This window comes from Grus americana, chromosome 1, assembly GCF_028858705.1.
Source record: "Grus americana isolate bGruAme1 chromosome 1, bGruAme1.mat, whole genome shotgun sequence".
NCBI classification, from domain to species: domain Eukaryota; kingdom Metazoa; phylum Chordata; class Aves; order Gruiformes; family Gruidae; genus Grus; species Grus americana.
Window position 1 is genome coordinate 58943995 of NC_072852.1, and position 20623 is coordinate 58964617.

Sequence of the window (20623 nt, forward strand, 5' to 3'; positions counted from 1 at the left end):
TGAATTGGACAGACATGGATTTGATGGATGGACCACTCGGTGGATAAGGAATTGGCTGGACAGTCACACTTGTAAACGGTGCAGTAAATGGCTCAATGTTCAAATGGAGACCCGTGATGAGTGCAGTTCCTCAGGGGCTGGTATTGGGACCGGTGCTGTTTAACATCTTTGTTGGTGACATGGACAGTGAGATCGAGTGCATCCTCAGCAAGTTTGCCAACAACACCAAGCTATGTGGTACAGTCAACTTGCTGGAGGGAAGGAACGCCATCCAGAGGGACCTTGACAGGCTTGACAGGGCCCATGAAAACTACATGAAGCTCAACAATGCCAAGTGCAAGGTCCTGCATCTGGGTCGTGGCAATCCCAAGCACAACTGCAGGCTGGGCAGAGAATGGATTGAGAGCAGCTCTAAGGAGAAGGGCTTGGGGTGTTGGTTGATGAGAAGCTCAACATGACCCAGCAATGTGAGCTTGCAGCCCAGAAAGCCAACTGTATCCTGGGCTGCATAAAAAGAAGCATGGCCAGCAGGTCAAGGGAGGTGATTCTGCCCCTCCACTCTGCTCTCGCGAGACCCCATCTGGAGTACCGCATCCAGCTCTGGGGTCCCCAGTACAAGAAAGACATGGACCTCTTGGAGCGAGTCCAGAGGAGGCCATGAAGATGATCAGAGGGCTGGAGCACCTCTCCTGTGAAGACAGGCTGAGAGAGTTGGGGTTGTTCAGCCTGGAGAAGAGAAGGCTCCGGGGAGACCTTACAGCAGCCCTCCAGTACCTGAAGGGGCCTACAAGAAAACTGAAGAGGGACTGTTTATCAGGGCATGTAGTGACAGGACAAGGGGTAATGGCTTTCAACTGAAAGACAGTAGATTTAGATTAGATTTAAGGAAGGAATTCTTCACTGTGAGGGTGGTGAGGCACTGGAACAGGTTGCCCAGAGAGGTTGTGGATGCCCCCTCCCTGGAAGTGTTCAAGGCCAGATTGGATGGGGCTTTGGGCAACCTGGTCTAGTGGAGGGGGGTTGGGGGCAGGCGGTTGGAACTAGATGATCTTTAAGGTCCCTTCCAACCCAAACCATTCTATGATTCTAGGAAATTGTGTGTCATTGGGACTACCAGGAAGTGTGCATATAAAACCTGCAGACAAGGATGGGATGGGCAGAAGTTCCTTTGCATTACAGTATAAAGACAGAAAGGAATTCTCCTGCTCTGATTTTCAGAGGTCAGTAAGTTTATGTATGTTCTTCACCCACCCTTAGAAAAGAGATTTCTTGTTTCCCAGCAGACTTTTTCACCTCCCTTTCCTTCCTCACTCAAGCAGCTTCTTCATCTTCAAGCAGATTTGCCGAGTTGCTGGTTACATCACAGGATCTAGCTGTCAGTGAAAATCTTCAGATGTTTTTTTGCTCTGTTGAACTCCAGGAGCGGGTAACAAGTAATCCTGCACACCAGAAGCTTTGCAGGCTATGCATGCCAATTAGGTTTCGAACTTACAATACATTCTCTTATGTATTACAAGGTGTGAGATTACTAACATTATCATTGTATATTGCTTCATCTCCTTCCTAAACCACATTGCTACAATGCTTTTGAAGTGGGCAGTTACGTTTTGTAACATTTTAGTAAACTAACTTCAACTAAAACCTTCCATCATTGGAAAAAAGGTAGACATAATCTGTGTCTCTTCTGAATATATGTTTTCTACATCTGAAATTTAATATGCATGGATTCTTCAGGTGGAACCTTTGTACCTGGAAAGCAGAGGTGGCCTGTAGCACGTCTTACAACTCTTTGGAGAGTGCGTTTTCTTATACAAGTCTGCACAGCATTGGTATACTGCTAGAACTATGCACTTTATTAAGTGTCAAGTAAGAAATGATTTATGGATCCTAATATAGCAAACTATATGTTTATCTTTAAATAGAAACTCTTTCCTTTATTTCCAATACACTTATATACATAAATGCAGATCTACAGTAATAGAATATTAAAGCTTATGTATATAAATAAGTTTATGTATATACATGCAGAAGAAAAAAAACAAGTTTAAAGGATAAGTCACCATAAATGCTTTGGTTGTTGTTGAAGATCTTGTTACCTGTTAGCGTTACAGGTAACATCTAAGAAAAAGAGAAAACATTATTTTGCCAGTTTTTGGAGGGGCAGGTTAGTTATTCATGCATCATTAGTTAACTGTTTCTTAGTACCTTCAGATACTTGTTAATCTTCCCTTTTGTCTGTACAAATTTTAGCAGCAGGTCAAGGACAAAGTTTTTTTAAAATGAGGAATTGTAGCTTAATGCAACAGAAGCTAACCATGGTGTTTGAAAACTCTTTTAACTTCTTATTTTTTACTGATTATATTTATACTTGGTTGTATCTTTTTAATACCATAACTGCATGGTGGTTTTAAAATACAGTATTTTAGGTATCAAACAATTTATGTAAAACATACATAACTTGTGATTCTTCCAAGCAGCAGTAAATTTGTTCAATAAGAAAGTATCCTAATGGCATGACCATTAAAGAAATTACTGCAAGATTTTTTTTTTCCAATAATGAGCTCCAGGAAAGCTGAATAGGTAACATTCGAACTCTTCTTCAAAATTATCTCACTTTCAAGCCAAAACAAACAAAAAAATAGAACAGAATTATTTCATTCCCCCCAAAAAAACCCTTTTTAATAGAAACTGATAAAATAAACTCACAGGTAACTTTATTTGTTGAAGAATCTGATACAGTAATTTCTTTTTAGTTCTACTTTGCAATGAGGTGTCAGAAAGCAGAAGATAGAGAAGAAATTGCTATTTGAATAGGCATCACACATATTTCCCAGAATGCAGAAATAAGTAGTCTGTACAATTACAAAAAGGTCTATGAGGAACACCACAGGTGTACTAGGTTTGATTGACAGAATTCAAAATATTGCTCAGTGGAAAAAAAAAAGTTGCAGCAAAGGTGGGCTGCAATTTCTTCATTGAAATATGAAAAGGTTTTCCTGATGCTTCCAGAACAAACTCTGAATGCCCAGTCAGTCTCCCACATGACAGAAATAATTACACATTCATAAGCACTGGCACACAAACCTTCATATCAACAAGTGAAGAGAAAATTATGGCAGTCTAGAAAACAAGCTTATGAAGACATTCTGGACAAATAATTAGCTCTGGGAGTGAGAATAGAGATTACAGCAGGTCTTGGGGCTCAGGACAATAAACCTCTATTGCAGGCTAACACTGACTTGCTTTATGAATAAGGCCAGTGATTTTATTTCTCTGTTCCTCACTTTCTCTCGTTTCTATGTAGATGTCTCTGTTACAGAGGAATGCTAAAAAGATGAAGAAACTAAGTACAGATATTACATTGAAAGGTAGTATATTACTAAAACTCACTCTTCAAGCTCACTGTATAGGTACCTGCTGGAACATCTCTATAGCATTTATGTTGATCTTACTGTTTGAGTAGCACCTATGCCAGGACTAGTGTTGTAGACACCCAAGTCATCTTTGTGAGTGATGTGCAACTTCCAAGGGAAGAAATGCTTCTCAGAGGGCCTCGTCCTGCTCTGAGACACCATGAGTTCAATATCCTGATCGGAGAGCAACCGGATCAGATCACCATCAAGGTCCCGGTAATTCAAAACAATGTCATCTTGGTCAAACTCCTTCCTGGTAGAAAAGAAGTGGATTGATCCCCAGAAATCAAGAAATGCCTGGGACGTGCTGCATGATGAACAATATACTGGCAATCTAATTCAGTCTGCTAAAAGCCACACAAAGCCTTGGGTGTCTTGGCATTCTTCATACAGCTAGTACTAGAAATCATACACCCACATTCACGGTGTGTTGTGTTTAAGCTAAGAAATCTGACAGAACCAAGAACCATTTCCTGTAACATCACATGCATGGCACAATTAATCTGTGAGTTTGATAAAATTCCCATACATAAGAGTTGACCGTAGTTATTACCCACTGTTGCCTACTTATGGTTGCTTTTTTTGAGGGGAGGGCAGGTTAAAGAATGGAAGAATATTAACACAGGTGTTCTATTACTAATACTTGATGTTCTAATGTTTTGATGTTCAACACTAGATTAATCTAGTTTAACACGTGTTAGAAAGGCGGTGTCCTGCATCCTGAAGAAGTATATTAGACAAAAGATCCTTTCATGGGGGTATGGCTCTGATCTTAGAACAAGAAATGGAAACTTCTACCCAGCATAATTGAGTTAGAAGTGTGTGGCATTCCATACTTACTGACAATCCCAAGGCAGACTAGTGTCTGCACAGATGGCCCTGGGCCAAGTCAAAATACAACTTGTTCAGGACACTTGAAAAGTATTTCACACCCAAAAACTGGTTATGACCAAGTAGAATGTGGAAAATCTAGGACTGGAAGGAACTTGACAAATGTTTAAATGGTATTAAACATACAACTAACTGCTTGCCTTGTACCTCATCAATTCCATGAGATCTTTGAATGATGGAATGCTGCTCAGATCCTCTTCCACTGAGATATCCCTGTAACAAGAACAAATCTAATCATTGCATATCATGAAAAGAGAATTGTTGGCATTTCTTCAGCAGTAAACTGGAAGACTATTTTCCTATTACCTGATAGTGCTCATATTCTCATCATGGTAATAACAGCGAACTTTATTAACTGTTTCTTCCTGCTGTGGTAAATCTTTTATGATTTTCACAAAAGCACATGGGAAAATCCCAGTGGCATTGTCAACTGTTCCCTGGAATGATAGGAAGTGTTAGTGTGAAGAAAACCATGCCATTTTGGCCACATACAGTAAGTTCTGGAATTCAATTAATTTCCATGGAAACAACAGTAAGAATTTTTCTACTATTATCAAGAAAAGAAAGGCTATGGAAGTGACATAATGGCATTCCCATGAAAAGATTATACAATTGCATAGCCAAATACATGTCGAGGGAGTGAAACAGTGTGTAAAAAATGAAAGTCAGATGGTTACCAAGGAAGGCTGTGGTGTTTGAGCAAGCAGAGATACCATATCAGCAAACGCACAGTATGTTCTCCTCATCCTTTTTCAGAACACTGCTACATTGCCCAAGTTCTCTCTAATCAGGCTGACGTGTGTTGTGGTATGAAGCATGAAGTATATAGCAACTCACCCTCAGGCAATAAACCAATTAATCGCTGAAATGGAGTTTCCATCTCCTTTCTGTGGCCTTTTTGTGTTCTAACTACTTCCAAAGAATTTAAAAACATTCCAGCAGAAGCAAACGCAAATGTAAACTGAAGTCTAGAGGGCAGAAAATTTGTAAGCTAAAAACCATCAAGGAAGGAAACAATTTCAAATCTGGAGTCAAGAATTTATTCTTGACAGTAAGACCTGATTATGATACAGTTTCTCCTTGAAGGGAGGAGACAGGACCCAAAGACTAGAAGAACCGATTCTATTCATATATTTCAAGGCATGCTAATAATTCAGTGCCACTATTGCAGTCTTACCTCCAACCAGTCTTTGTTTACTCTGCTGAGTAGGTAGATCAAGTCTCCCTTCTTGAAGCTGAGTTCCAGTTTATTGGTTCCAGAAAAATCAAACAGTGCCTATGGAAAGTAATATGGAAATTATTCACAGAATTACAAAAGTGGATCTTTCCTTCTGCTCTGTTCTTGGGGTAAGAGCGTAAAGCAGCACGATAGCATGCACTTTGTCATCACAGATATATTTCTGGGGTAAGGTCATATATATGACCATAGTCTGCAGTTCTCACAATTTCTCCTCCTAATCAGCACACATAAAAATGCTTTGAAGAAGTAGCGAAAGCACTAGGACAAACACAGCTCTGTGAGAGCTACATGCTAGGATTCTTAAAGTGGCAAGACACTGAGCACCAGAGAAATAAATATAAAGAAGTTGAAAGCACTTAAGAGCAAGTAAGTCAACAGAGCTCAAGAGAACTGACAACTTGAAAACTTCAGGTCCTGAGAACTGAAAATATATATATTCTGGTTGCAGTTTTACCGCTTTCAGATTTGCTGCAAAATATCACAAGGAGCCTTAAAAAATTGCAGAAGCGTTGTGTCCTAATTTAAGGGTAACTAAATGTTGGGTTTACATCTAGCTTTCAGGCCCATATGCTAAACTGAGAGATTTGGGGAAGTCTGGGAAATTGACATGTAGTTAAACTGGGACTTAGATACCCCCTTCAGGGTGCGGGGGAGGGGGGTGGGTGGGGGAAGGAGGTAAGCATATACTGCCACCCTAACCAGCTGTTCTCGAATGCCTACAGTGGCTGAGTTATCAAAAATGCACATCTCCTCCCATTGTCCTGAGAGCACATGGTAGCCATTTAAATGCTCTTAAAGGAGCAAAATTGAAAAGGTGTTCTTTATTCTGTGTTGAGGTGGTTCTTTTGGTCTTGTTAATGCCAAGAGTTCTCCTGATGAAAAAAAGACAATGGCTGCCCTCGTGCTAGTAGTTCATATGTCTACTTAATAGCTCTTTCAAAAGCCTTTTTTCATCTATTGAAAAGTTTTGGTAGGTATATTCAATATTAATAAATTAATAGATAAAATTCAAGAGATATGACTGATCCCAAACCTGCCATACTCAGTGTAAAAACCAAAACCAACAAATCTCAATGCACTTGTGTGCTTTTTTTAAATCTTACATGGCAAAGTCACATGTTCCAGGAAGCAAGACCATGCTCAGAGAAGTACTGGTTACAAAGCAGTTCCATGTGTTTAATACCAAGACAATATACAGCCAAAGACAAGGGAACAGGCACTTTTCAGTATGTCTTGGTTTCATCTGAGAGGGTTAATTTTCTTCATAGTAGCTAGTATGTGGCTGTGTTTTGGATTTGTGCTGGAAACAGTGTTAATAATATAGAGATGTTTTTGTTATACAGACATGTTTTTGTTGTTGTTGAGCACTGCTTACACAGAGTCAAGGCCTTTTCTACTTCTCACACCACTCCACCAGTGGGATGGCTGGGAATGCACAAGAAGTTGGGAGGGGACACCGACAGGACAGCTGACCCCAACTGACCAAAGGGATATTCCATACCATATGGCATCATGCTCAGTTTATAAGGGGCTTGGGGAAGAGGAGGGGAGCCAGTGGCATTCAGAGTGATGGCGTTTGTATTCCCAAGTAACCGTTAACGCGTGATGGAGCCCTGCTTTCCTGGAGATGGCTGAACACCTGCCTGCCCGTGGGAAGTGGTGAACGAATTTCTTGTTTTGCTTTGCTTGTGCATGCAGCTTTTGCTTTACTTATTAAACTGTCTTTATCTCAACCCATGAGTTTTCTCACTTTCCCTCTTCCAATTCTCTCTCCCATCCCAATGGAGGGGAAGTGAGCAAGTGGCTGTGTGGTGCTCAGCTGCCAGCTGGAGTAAAACCATGACACAGTAGAACACTTATGTTACAGAAAATACTAAGATGCCTCACCTGCAAAGCTTTTAAACATATGCTGAAATCAATGAGACTGAAGCTTGTGCTTATTTTAAATTTAATTTATGGGTATCACTGTGTAAATGTGGACCATATGGCAGTAAGCTGTACATGTGTCTTAATTTTGAACCTCCTGTCATTCTGACTTTACAATAGACCTTCTTATTACTCAAGCAAGGAAGAATAGAACACTTCTTTCCATCCTTTTTTTCATTTCCTGTTGTTAAAATCAATTGCTTTCCTGTGCTGATTTCACTTTCCCTTCTTTCCTCAAGCTCTAATTGGAGAAGGCAACTTGATTGATGAGATACCAAAGTAAAACAGAGTTTAATCTCCTATGCTATGACAGATTGTGCAGAGTACTCACCTCCGCCCGTGGAGTTGCCATGCGGTCAAGAATAGGTGCTTGAGGTGAAATGCTTTTACTGCAAAGAAAGGAGACAACAGGGAGGTAAATATGTCTTTCTAGTCATCAAAAGTACTACACAATCAGTAGTACAGTGTCTGCATTTTCATTATTTAAGAGGCAGGCAAGCCATAGATCACTGGAGAAACTGCATGAGACTGTGTGCAGCACTGAAGGAAATAAATACGGATCCAACAACAGTGCCCTAGTTCTCTCAGTTTCAGTGCAGAGCAGCAGCTATCTGATGATGTCTGCTGCTGAGAACAGATGGAATTTTCAATACAGTCAGTATCCTGGACCTCTCTTCCACAGCACTGCTCAGCCCCCCTACTCTGCCTTCTGGGCATCCCTGTTTCTACCATTTATGGCATTCAATTCAAATTCTGCCATCATACACATATCCAGGAATGCATGCACACATGCAGTTTTTGCGCTGTTTGAGGTAAGTGAAAAGAAAGCGGGTCCATCTTTGCTATGTTGAAAGGAGAATTAATTTCTCTGAAGGGCAATGAAATATGATGTCTACTTAGCAGTTCGCCAAAGGGGTGTCAATGCTGCTATGTAGGACAGGCCCCTGTTTAGACAAAGGACAGGAACAAATTAAGTGTTCGGTTTCGTTTAGTGTCTGAACTAGATCTCACTGAATTCAGTGCCAAAACTCACATTGACTTCAGTGGTGCAAGCCTATGTCCTTAAGCTTGGCCTGTATATTCTGCATATTATAATAGATATTACCATTAAAGAATTATCAACAGATGGAGCTGAGCAACATCTTTTTAAAAGCAAACTACACTCTCATTTTGTAATTTTCCTTTAATGCAAGTACCACATCCACTTTAAAAATTTGAGATTACTGAAAACAAAAAATACCCTGTGTTCACTCTACCACAAAGATCCTCATATTAGGACTTCATGGATTCACTTGGGAAACACAGTGGTGATCCTTATCTCTCTCTCTCTCCCCCCCCAAAACTGGACAACATCTCTTACATCAAGCAATGCCGAAAAAACACGTCAATCACTTACACTCGGCGTGTCCGTGGGCGAAGCCGTCTCAGTCTGTGAGGAACCTGTTCACTATCAAAGGTTGAGTGGTAGAAGAACAGCCGTACCTCTTCATCCATCAACACCCAAATGGGTAGGCAGAGTAGGTTCTGTGCCAAGAGCAAGTAGGAAGCAGAGTGTAGCAGTAGGAGAGACCAATTCTCCATTTATTTACATGTAACAAATATGCCTCTCTGACCTACAGGATCATGAAGGATATTCATTACTGCCAGAAATCTCCCTCCTCTCCCTTGTCACTCAGCAGGACACGGCTGAACAGATGACAGTTTCTCTTGTTTACTCCTGGAGCTGGCCAATGTATTGCTTCACTCTTTTTGTGCCTGATTTACTGCAGAAGGAGTAAACTGCTCTTTGTGTTTCCCTTCAGAACATGAAGGACTGTGGAAAGAAGGCAATCTTAAGTACTGGAAGTCTTGGCCAGTGCTTCAGACTTCTGCTGATTTAAAGTCAGGTCTTCAGTTAACCTGCACACAAAAAATTTCTCTCCTTGATGTTACTGGCTGTGTCTTCACTGTAGAGCAGGCACACCCAGAAGCTCACCCCACTCTTCTAGTCCCTTAGGTGCACATACCAACTCCATCTTCACACAACACCTGGAGATTCACCATTTCCTCATACATCTTGGTTTGTTGGGTTTGTTTTTTTGTTTCATTTTGGGTTTGTTGGGTTGGGTTGTTTTTTGTAAGGATATTTATCTATATATGAAGGCAGTGAGTGAGCCTTTGTGAACTGCGTACTCCAGCAATCCTGCAGTCTGAACAATCTGGGGAATAGGACTGCAGGTTGTCCCACAGTGTGGACACTGTGTCTTCAGGAAAAACAATACAGAAAGAAGCAGATACCTAGGACTGCAACAGTACTGTCTCTCTTAGCTGATTTCAAGGGGTAAGTATCTGCAGTGCTTGGAGCAATCTCTACCTTAAAATTAAGTTTTACCTTCATGTAGACATTTAAGATAGGAATCCTGTTCTCAGCAATTTCCTTTTTGGCCCCAACATAAACTTTTCCTGGAAAATATAAAACCTGTGACAGTTATTGAGGAAAAAAAATGGAAGCAATCAGGAGAAAGTAGGATCTCCAAGAAAAGACATCTTTTCTAACGGATTTTAGTTTTCTAAATGAACTTTACAGAATGACAGAATCACAGAATTGTAGGAGTTGGAAGGGACCTCTGGAGATCATCAAGTCCAACCACTCTGCTAAAGCAGGATCACCTAGAGCAGGTTGCACAGCATCGCGTCCAGGCAAGTATTTAATATCTCCAGAGAAGGAGACTCCACAGCCTCTCTGGGCAGCCTGTGCCAGTGCTCTGTCACCCTCAAAGTGAAGTTGTTTTTCCTCATATTGAGATGGAACTTCCTGTGTTCCAGTTTGTGCCCATTGCCCCTTCTCCTGTCGCTGGGCACTATTGAAAAGAGTCTGGCCCCATCCTCTTGACATCCGCCCTTTAGATATTTATAAGCGTTGATCAGTTTCCCTCTCAGTCTTCTCTTCTCCAGGCTAAACAGACCCAACCCTCTCAGCCTTTCCTCATATGAGAGATGCTCCAGTCCCCTAATCATTCTCATAGCCCTCTGCTGGAGTCTCCCCAGTAGCTCCCTGTTTTCCTTGAACTGGGGAGCCCAGAACTGGACACCAGACTCCAGATGTGGCCTCAGTAGGGCAGAGTAGAGGGGAAGGATAACCTCCTTCGACCTGCTGGCCATGCTCTTCTTAATGCATTCCAGGATACCATTGGCCTTTACCACAAGCGGAGGGACTGCCAGTGGAACTTGACTTCTCCAGCATCCACAGCTGGATCTAGTTCCTTGTCACAACTACTTCCCTACAGTGCACTCCTCTTTAGGACAGCCTGGGGTTAATAAAGCTGCTAATCATGCACAGATTTGGTACTGACATCTTACCTGGCAACATGGGGAGTGTGCAGGTAAAAGGGCCGTTATTGCTCTCTGCCCCATATCTCTCCTCTAGTTTGGCATGGAGGGCATAGAACTGACGATAGCGTCGGAAAATCAGGTATCTGCCACCACCTTTAACCTTTACTTCAATTACAAACATCTGAAACAGGGAAAGGGGATTCAGGCTGATATTCATACTTATAAATACTTACCAAATGAAAGTGAGGCATACAATAGGAACATAAGATCAGTGCTCTGGTAGTGGGAACATTGTCTTAGGGGCAGAGTAGAAAGCAAGCCTCTAGTTAAGCATCTGCAGACTCAAGTACTAGAAAATAACAAGTTAGCACCAGACAGTGTGGTATATGTGTGGGTCCAGCTCTCCCAGGGATCATATCCCCATGGCTGCTTTCTATTACATAATCTTAAAAGGAAACCTGAAATGACTAGATGCCATTTTATGCTTACACACCTTCCCTCAGTGACAAACAAAACATATTATGGAGGTAAATACAAATATTTTACAGTAGGATGCTTTGGACATCTAAATCTATAGACAGACATCTAAATGAATTGATTTCAGAATTGAAGGCATTCATACTTCTTTTTTACTCTAAAGTACACAGTTTCAGAAATTATGGTCTGACCTCCTCCAACCACTATCTTATTTCTTATATCTTGCCGAAATTGCTTTGCTCTAAAGGAGCCCATGATTTCCATGCACTGACCTCTGAGTCACATTGCAGCCATATTCTTCAGAAAATGTAAAGACAGAGCAACCAAACATCATTATATTCCAGAGTAAAACCTACACATTGCAGTGGGAAGGTTTTATGAGCAATGTCTCCAGCAAAAGCAGCATACCCTGCAGAAGTCAGACTGACCTGGTCTTATCCAAAACCCCTCTTCAGAAAATCTCATAGTGTTTTTCCCTACTATTCCTTTCCGGTCTACCTGTTCATGAAGACAAGACCCTGTCCTTCTACCCTCTTTTAATTCCTTTCCCACTATCTTCACCAAAGCTACAGCATTCTAACAGGAAATAAATAAAAAATTAGGTAAGAATTTAGAAAGCAAGCAATGTTAGAGGATACACCTCTGTCACATTTCACCCAGACAACAAATTTTTAGACCAACTATGACAGATTAACCTCCATTCCAGAAAAAAGAAGCACTGAGAAGTTCTCTGCATGGAACTACTCATGCCACAAAGCAACTACATCAGATTAACTGCGTTTTGCTTCCTACAACCAAGTCAGTCACAGATGAGGGCATATAGAGACAGGATAAACCTCCCTTCTTACATAATAATTAGTAAATCCTCTCTTCTCTTCAATATCTGCTATGTTAGCTGAAACAGGTACATCATCTGGAAGCTGGTCAAAATCACTGTGAAGCAAGAACAAAAGATTTAGGTTACTCATACTGTCATTAATCTTTGGAGGTCTCTATGCCATACAGAATAAAAATAGATAGGCAACATCACATTATCTAGTGTCAAAACCAAGAAGTTAGAAACTCATGTTGTCATTCTCTTCCTCTGTAGGTCTGATCTTGAGATGTCAAGTTTCTTTAAGTTCAGAACAAGTCAGTAACCATTGTGAAGATTCATCAAGCCTGAAAAACACCCTTATCATTCCCAGGCTTGCTAAAGTAGCAGGACTACAAAAGAACAGTTGAGCTGGTAAGCTTTTCCCGAGAAATATGATCAACTGTGGATGCATTCTTAATCCCTCCTACAGCATCTAGTAGACTTACAATAATAACTCTGCGACAGTATCTCTTATTCTAAGGAGATCATTATATACCATGATGTATGCTGTTATTACTACTGCATTACTGTGGGGAATAGGAAACAGTTCTGAGAAAACAGCTTGTTGTGCTAGGTGCTGTAGAAACTGACAGCACAAACCTAATTTCTAAAAACCTTACACTCTATGTGTAAGATGCATACAATCTACCTTATACATATAAGACACAACAGAAGGATAAGCCCAAACAGAAAAAAGCAAAGAAACAAAGACATCATATTGTTCTATATCATAGCTAGTGGTGCCTACACCAGCTGTCAAAACGTTGTCAAGTTTTATTGTAAACATCACAGTAAAGCAGGCTTTTAAAGAGGCTTTGAAAAAAAGTATGAGTAGCCTAGCAAATATTTACAGGGAGACCTCCCAGTCACGGTAGATAACCTGAAGCAAGCACAAAGATACTTGAAAATGTCAAAATGTGTGAAATAACACATGATACTGGGAAAGGTTAGAGTAAGTTTTGCAGATTCTAGAAAGTATTGGATTTGAAGAAAGAGAGAAGGAAGGATTCCTGCAGGAACACCTAAAGAGCAGCCATATGACCACACTCTCATGTTTCTTGCCTATATTACCCACACAATAAACCAGCATGGATTGGCAGGTTCTTCTTCCTCTGGGAGCTTCTCCTTGGTACAACATCTTTGACAAACAGAAGACAAATTCACCTTTGCTTCAATCTTACAACTCAATGTTGTTAGAGTGGTATTTATCTTAACACTTAAGTAAAAAAGATCAAGAATGAGTGAAAAAGGATAACAAATGAGATAGAGAGAAAGAGAAACTTTAAAAAGGATCATCTAAGAAATGCCAAGCTGACATAATATTAAATAGTCTGATAATATAAAAAACATGGCAGTTGGCTCAGTTTATTCTGCTAGGAGAATATCCTAAGCAGGGGCTTCCACAACGTGTAGCCCATCTGGAAGGCAAAAGTAACGATGCAAAGTCTTGCAATAGCTTGCTGTACGAGGAGAATGACATGAATTAGCACCACCCACAACACTGTAAATACTACCACTTACTGTGAAGAGGGATGTGGTTATGGACATCAAGAGATATAAATAGTCATATCACAAACACTCATATCACAAACCCCAGTAAAAGGGAAACTGTTTGCAGCTTATAGAGGACAATGACCCACTGTTGTCCTAGGTGGTGAACATTCTCCATGAAATGAAGAAAGTCCACTCCAACTTAAAAAATGGTCTGCTCCACACTGAGCTTTGGAAGCTACAATAACAAGAAGCCTTTTAGAATCATCAGAGAAGCTTGCACCCAAATTAAATGAACAGATCATAGCAGTTACATGGAGGCTTGTGGGGAGGAGGGAGGAGGGAGAGACACATTACCTCTTTTCTCGCAGCTGTCGGGGAAGGGACATGGTTTTCAACTTCTTAAATTCAGATGGCTAAGCTCTATTCCTCCAGTCCTTGGGCAGTTTCTGATTGAACAGGATGAACACAGTCAAAACAATTATCCCTGTGTGAATTAAGACTCCTTTGCAAGGCCTCAGAGATCTTTTTTTAATGTTTCAGTGTCAGACGATTTCTTCTGTATCTCCCCACCCCCATGAGATTGAGGAAGTACTAGAGAAAAAACAGTCATAAAGAAGGACTGTTTTGTGATGTCTGTCATGTATCGAAACTGCCACAGTTGAGAAACCAAAAGCCCAACAAAAAGCAGAAACTATGAGCCACATATTCTATTGTCCACCTCTTCACCATAACATCTGCCTCTGTGGAAAGCCAGTATGAGTGGGCTCAACAAATTCTGTTTTGCCGCAGCTAAAATGTCCCCATATACACCTCTACACTAATGTTTGTAAACTAGGATGAATACTTCTGATCCCTTCTTGAGGCTCTGTGATTCCTGAGAATTCTCCTTTCCATGGACCAAGAGCCAGGAGGTGGAGCTAAAGAATTAATTTTCAAGTGGGAGCAGAAAGTATGGTAAGGAAATTCAACCTTGTCAAACATATGGGTACCAGGGTATCAGGCACAGGAGATTAGGAAAAGAGCTTTGAAGGATGGATCAATGCAAGTGAGAGATGAGTCCTTGAAAGAGCAGAGATCTTTTCAGCTTCATGTGCTCAAAAGAATCTGCATTTGCCACCTACAAAGACAGGGTAATGGCTCACCCAAAGAGAATCCTGACTGCCCTGCCTTGTACACAAAGGGTAGTGATATAGCATTTGTATAAAATCAGTTGACAACCTTTCAAGAAGAAAATAAAAGGAAGAAAGTGATGAGGAAACCATCATTTCCTAACACTGCGGATAAGTTGCAGCATAACTTATCTGCCTTATTCAAAAGTTGTCATGTGTAGTACCTTTGCCTCCACGTTTCAGTCTTTGACTCTCTTCCATTTTCATGTTCAATACATATTTGGTTCGTTCTTCCGTTGTCAAGCACAAAAATTCTCATCTGAATGGAGCAAAAGTCAACCAGCATCCTTCAAAATAAAACTCTATTTACAACTGTAATCATCAGCCTCAAGAGTAAACTGCATTTCACTGCATTTTAATGAAGTAAATTCTTCACCCATCTCTTTTCTGTGGATAACTGAAGGCACAATTATAGAATTTGAGAGGGGATATAGTGTCTCTTGATCAGAAGGGACCAGGAGAAGCTACAAATTTCTGAACTGTATTTTCTGAGTGATCTGCTACTCTGTGCTGCTCACACAGACTTAGAGTAGTTTTAAGTAGTGATCGTGTTGGATATAAGTATTTCCTCAGACTCTCACACTCTGATGTGTATTCCATTTTCTTGATTAGGCCTGCTAAATGTGCAGTCCTCATGTAACCTGAAGTCAGGCTCATTCTGTTCCCTTTGCCTTGAGTGAGAGAGACAATAATCAAGTTTTCTAACTGCAATCCTCTTGCTTTCTCCTGACATTCAAAAGGAAATACAAACAGATCACCTTGACCAGAACTCTTAATCACAAGATCAATATACATGAACTCATGAAAATTCAGAAGGGCCCTCCTGACACCTGCAAAAAGATTGTGGAAAGCACAAGATCTGTGCAAACTTCAATAGAAGTGAAAGGGAAAGGCTGGAGGGGTGATTTGAAGGTAACTGTTTATATTTGATGTATATCATAGTTTTGACAAGAAAATCATAAAAAGGATATTCTAATATTTTCAAATCTCTTGGAAAGTAATCTACATACAATGCAGGCACATCTTTTAAGAGATAGAGGATATGACACAATGCAAAAATTCTTGCTCATTGTTTAGCTGGAGACACGGTTTTTTCAAGAACAAGTCAACAGACAACCTCATAGACAAATTTTCTATGCAACTGCTTTGCTGTAAGCCAAGCAAAACAAATTGAGAGCAGCTCCTCAATTCCACTACTTTCTACTAGAGACTATAGCCAGTAATAATACTAATTTCACAGTATAATGCTAAACCTGCTAAGAAAGTTTCTGATTCTGCAATATTTTCTTGTTCTGAACCAAACCAAAACCAAGAAATGGTTAGAAAAATGCTGCATAGTTATGTTCAATCACCAGCCATAGAATAAATTTGTGAAGTGACAGAGTAAAGTAAGCAAGAAAAATATTCTTAAAAAATGTCTGGTCGCATCGCAGATTAATTTGTAAAGGAAATAACATTTTAATAATCACTGCAAGGAAGCAGAACATCAAATAGAAACACATACAGTAGAGCTGGCTTGCAAGATACTTTCATTCAACTTATTCTTTTAAAAGGATAGGTGGAATATTTGATCCTGTAGCATACAAATCATTAGCAGTTGAGTGTCTTTTCTTCTGTGGTTGCTTAAGACCGAGCTGCAGCTGATAACACTGATTTGGGAAAAGTGATTTGGGGCTATATTCCATTTTCCATTCATATTACATACTTGTACAGATTTTGCTTTTATGGCTACCATCAGTTTTACAGAATGCTTTAACACACTTTCACAATATTTGTTTTCAAATACAGTCATGTTTAAACTCCTTATCATTATTATAATAGCACACAAATAATGATCTACAGCTCTGCAAAATTTTTGGACAAAAGTTACATAAGATAAGCTACCCATGGCTGCCCTGTAAACTTCAGCGCTCTTCTGTGGGTAGTGCTATAAAATCCTTAGAAGGCAGTTGATCCAATGGTAAGTAACAAGACTCTCTTTCTTCAATATACGCTTTCAGGACAGCTGAAAACAAACCCATTAAAAAAAAAAAAAAGTTGTTGAAGTTGTCCTATCTTTCTGAACTTCTCCAAAATAAAAAGAAGAGATAAATTGAGCTGGTTTTATATTCTTCATTAGATGATGGCTCAATCCATATTGGCTGAGTGCGTGGATACTCTGGCTGTCCCACATTGTGTTGGGAGGAAAAAAGGTATAGGAATATAGATAAATAGAACTTTGGAAATATGCTTTGATTTAAATCTGGACACAGTTTCCATGACTGCTTGTTTAGGGTGAAATGTAACTAGTAGGCATTTGCAGAAAAGGACTATGATCATTCCCTGCTGATATAAATACAACTAAACAATCCATCATGAACTCAAGAAATTTAAAGGTCAGCATCTTCCACTATTCCTGACAGTGAATTCAACAGTGTAATTTCTAGAATAAATTGCTACTCGACATGAAAGGGCTTTACAGAACCAAATATTAAAGAAACAGCAGCCTTTTTTTTTTAAATGACATTTTTCTTGGAACATCAAACTAAATTCCATAATTGAACCTTTGCTTTTGTGCCTCAATTACTTAAGCAAAACAAGGAATAAGTATTGCAGGAAAAAATACCCCCAAAAGTGAAGTTTTTTGTTAGTCATGATCAGCTACTTTGGAAATATGCATTCAGCAGTATCATTCTGGGTTTTATTAGTTCATGATGCCATAGCCAGATCTTTCCAGCTTTTCTTATGCAGAGCAATATCACAAGCAGTATTATGATCTTCCTCTCTGTGGAACACAACTCTTCCTTTACAATAAACCTGCATCCTTTCACAATCTTTTAAAAATATACAGGATTTTTCTCTGATATAGTAGGATCACTTAAGATTGAAAGAGTTAGAGGAAGTCTTACCAGAACAGTAGTAACTTCTCCTTGATGAGCAATGGTGGTTTTTGTTCTTGCAGAGCTCAGATGGATATTGATGCCCAGATTAGGCTAAGTGAGAAAAATGGAAGCTCAGAAATAGCAACAGACCATTTCCTCATCCAGACAGCGTATCACTTCCAGAATAAAAGAGGCAAATAGGGAAGAAATAGGGCAGAGCTTGCCACTGGTACTGTGCATGACAGATGTGGGCTGGAGGTGAACCCACTCCAGTCAACTACCAGTGTCAAAAGTACCAATGTAACTGGCCATTGCAGACAAAGAAGTAGGATAGCTCCATCCAAGAACTCCTGAGAGCTATGCCTACAACCATTCCTCCAGAAGCTTAAAACCTAGTTTTAAGTGTTTCACAGCAGTGACTTTTTGCAGCAGGAGAGTCTCTGTTTTAGTCTCCTAATCATCTTGAGAGTCAAAAATCTGTCAGAGTTATTGCTACTCAAGACAAAGAAAAGCCTGCTTCATCTGTTCCACAAGTTCAAAAGACCTGTCAAAATCACTAAAAAAAAAAAAAAATTCACTGAATTTTCCCAAATCTATTTTGAATAGAGTTGGGATTTGCTAAAATTTGTGCGGTGCTGTATTCAAACCATCCTACTTTACTCCTAAGTGTTTAATTTTCCCATCCATTTGATGAAATCTTGTGAGCAAATTGCTTTTGTTTAATTTAGAAACTTTAGATAAGTGCCTTTAGTTAAGTAGAAGTTCTGTGAACTGACAGTGAAGACAGACAGGCACCACTGACCAGTAAATCAGACCTCAAGTGGACCAACTCCCCCTCTGAAGGTTTTATCTGTCTCTTTGGAATATACATGAATTATAAAGTAACTATATTCCAAATTTTGTCACCTCAGGTTCCTAAAGTTAAGGAAATAAATCTGTACCTTTCTGTGGACCTAGTTATTACTGGTATAAAGGTACCTTTCCATTCGGGACTCAGCTATATTTGGATATGCACTTTTACACTGGTATAATTGTCTTTACCCTAGGGGAGTTGTACTACTTAAGCTACACTGGTATAATCAAAGAAGCAGAATTTTTTGGTGCAGACATATCCAGTCTGCTCATTATAGAGAGTTTATGGCTCATTTTCTAATGGTTCATAAATTGGGACAATATTCCCTAATAAAATTGGGGGGCAAAGGGGCTAGAGGTTAGGATAGGCAGACAAGTGGTAAACATAGAGGCAATAAGTATTAAAATCCTCTAATTTTCAAAGTTCTGTTCTGTCAGTATTCCTCACAGCATATACTTACAGCCTGTCCCTGCTGCTGCTTCTCCTACTGGCTTTTTATTACTTAAGCCTTTATTCCTTGAAAGATAAACTTGTGGAATGAGCCCACCAATTACCATATCAATAAGCGATCGGATCCCAAGCCAGCTGCCAGTTTGTCCATTTCAAGCGTGGAAGGCTGGAGTTTGTGCCTCCTATACCTCAACAGGCAGAAGGCTGCCTTGTTATGTGAAGCCCAGTCTAAATAAGAGACCTCTCAATTAACTGTATTCAGTCAGCCACTGGTTTGCTGTGATTCATTATGCCTCAGCTTTGCCATCTGTAAAACGGGGCTAACAGTAATACTTTTCTCATGGGGGAGAGTGAGGAGGAAAAATGCTCAACAGAGGTATAATACTTTGGGAAAGTCAGGTGAAAAGTGAGAAACTGCAACCATTACCCTTAGTGGTGTGGTTTTGCCCCAGCCGGCAGCTGCTTGTTCACTTCCCCCCAGCAGGATAGGGGAGAGAATCAGAAGAGTAAAAGTGAGAAAACTTGTGGGTTGAGATAAAGACAGTTTAATAGGTAAAGCAAAAGCTGCACATGCAAGCAAAACAAAACAAGGAATTCATTCACCACTTCCATCAGCAGGCCGATGTTCAGTCATCTCCAGGAAAGCAGGGCTCCGTCATGTGTAACAGTTACTTGGAAAACAAACGCCATCATTCCAAAAGTCCCCCCTTTCCTTCTTCTTCCCCCAGCTTTATATGCTGAGCATGACGTCATATGGTATGGAATATTCCTTTGGTCAGTTGGGGTCAGCTGTCCTGGCTGTGTCCCCTCCCAACTTCTTGTGCACCCCCAGCCCACTTGTTGGTGGGGTGGGGTGAGAAGCAGAAAAGGCCTTGGCTCTGTGTAAGCACTGCTTAGCAGTAACGAAAACATCCCTGTGTTATCAACACTGTTTTCAGCACAAATCCAAAACATAGTCCCATATTAGCTACTATGAAGGAAATCAACTCTATCCCAGCCAAAGACAGCACAGTTAGCAACCCATATGCAGTCAAAATCACCTACAGTGCAAATAGAAAACAATATGAAAATATAGCCCTTTAAAAATATGCCACTAATGCTCTGATGCCAGGCCTCAGAATCGATTCCCAAACCCTTACAAACGAATGTAGTTGCTAAACTATCACATATATTAAACAGCAGTAGCCAATGGGCTTGCCCTAGTATGGAAAAGAACAAGGAAACGAAATGAAGAACAGATTTCTGCCCCAGAGCGCTATCTAATCTGGGGATGCATCATCCTGCTTGGTTTGCTCCAATAATCTGAGCCAAACAAAGGTAATGCTGGACTTTGAAGTTGCAATTTCAACTAAGTATGCTAAGTATCAGTTTAGGAAATTCCCTGTCCTCACATACTCTTTCTTTTTCCTGCCCCACAGGATGGCACGCCTGAGGCTGTGCTACAAAATACATCAGCTAACTAATCCAGCTGTAAAAACATTGTTTTTAAGACACAGATCAACTTCCCAGCCCAGCTCACAGCACAGACATCAATACAAAGAACAAATTTGGAGGAATACATTAAACCAGCATTGCTGCCTGATAACTTTGTCTTACGAAAGCACGCTGACAACACAGTGAATGTTTCTGTGTACGTGTACATCCCCAAACAATTCAGGCAAGTGTACATTTATGTCTCTTG

At 40.2% G+C, this 20623-nt stretch overlaps 1 protein-coding gene across 4 annotated transcripts; it reads right to left on the bottom strand.

Moving 5' to 3' along the window:
• Positions 1 to 1212: 1212 nt before the first annotated feature.
• Positions 1213 to 17731, bottom strand: NCF4 (neutrophil cytosolic factor 4). 4 transcript variants are annotated; one of them, XM_054812958.1, is made up of 13 exons: positions 17667 to 17710; positions 16663 to 16783; positions 14943 to 15037; positions 13964 to 14055; positions 12108 to 12192; positions 10810 to 10963; positions 9842 to 9912; positions 8867 to 8994; positions 7802 to 7859; positions 5482 to 5580; positions 4611 to 4741; positions 4452 to 4517; positions 1213 to 3666 (listed from the first exon to the last, which is right to left on the bottom strand). In XM_054812958.1, exons 4-13 carry the CDS (start codon positions 13993 to 13995, stop codon positions 3438 to 3440), a joined length of 1053 nt encoding a protein of 350 aa, XP_054668933.1. In that variant the 5' UTR covers positions 13996 to 14055; positions 14943 to 15037; positions 16663 to 16783; positions 17667 to 17710; the 3' UTR covers positions 1213 to 3437. The 4 variants fall into 4 exon arrangements, with proteins under 4 accessions (XP_054668933.1, XP_054668930.1, XP_054668931.1 ...); XM_054812955.1 differs by lacking the exon at positions 16663 to 16783 and having other exon boundaries at positions 17667 to 17731; XM_054812956.1 differs by lacking the exon at positions 16663 to 16783 and having other exon boundaries at positions 14943 to 15065; positions 17667 to 17719.
• Between the last annotated feature and the right edge of the window lie 2892 nt (positions 17732 to 20623).

Coding starts and splice junctions, on each gene's coding strand:
- NCF4 (XM_054812955.1), bottom strand. CDS start 13,995: ATGTCCCTTCCCCGACAGCTGCGAGAAAAGAG. Junction 9,913..10,809: donor CACACTCCCCATGTTGCCAG/GTAAGATGTCAG, acceptor TATATTTTCCAG/GAAAAGTTTATGTTGGGGCC. Junction 7,860..8,866: donor CGCCCACGGACACGCCGAGT/GTAAGTGATTGA, acceptor CTTTCTTTGCAG/TAAAAGCATTTCACCTCAAG.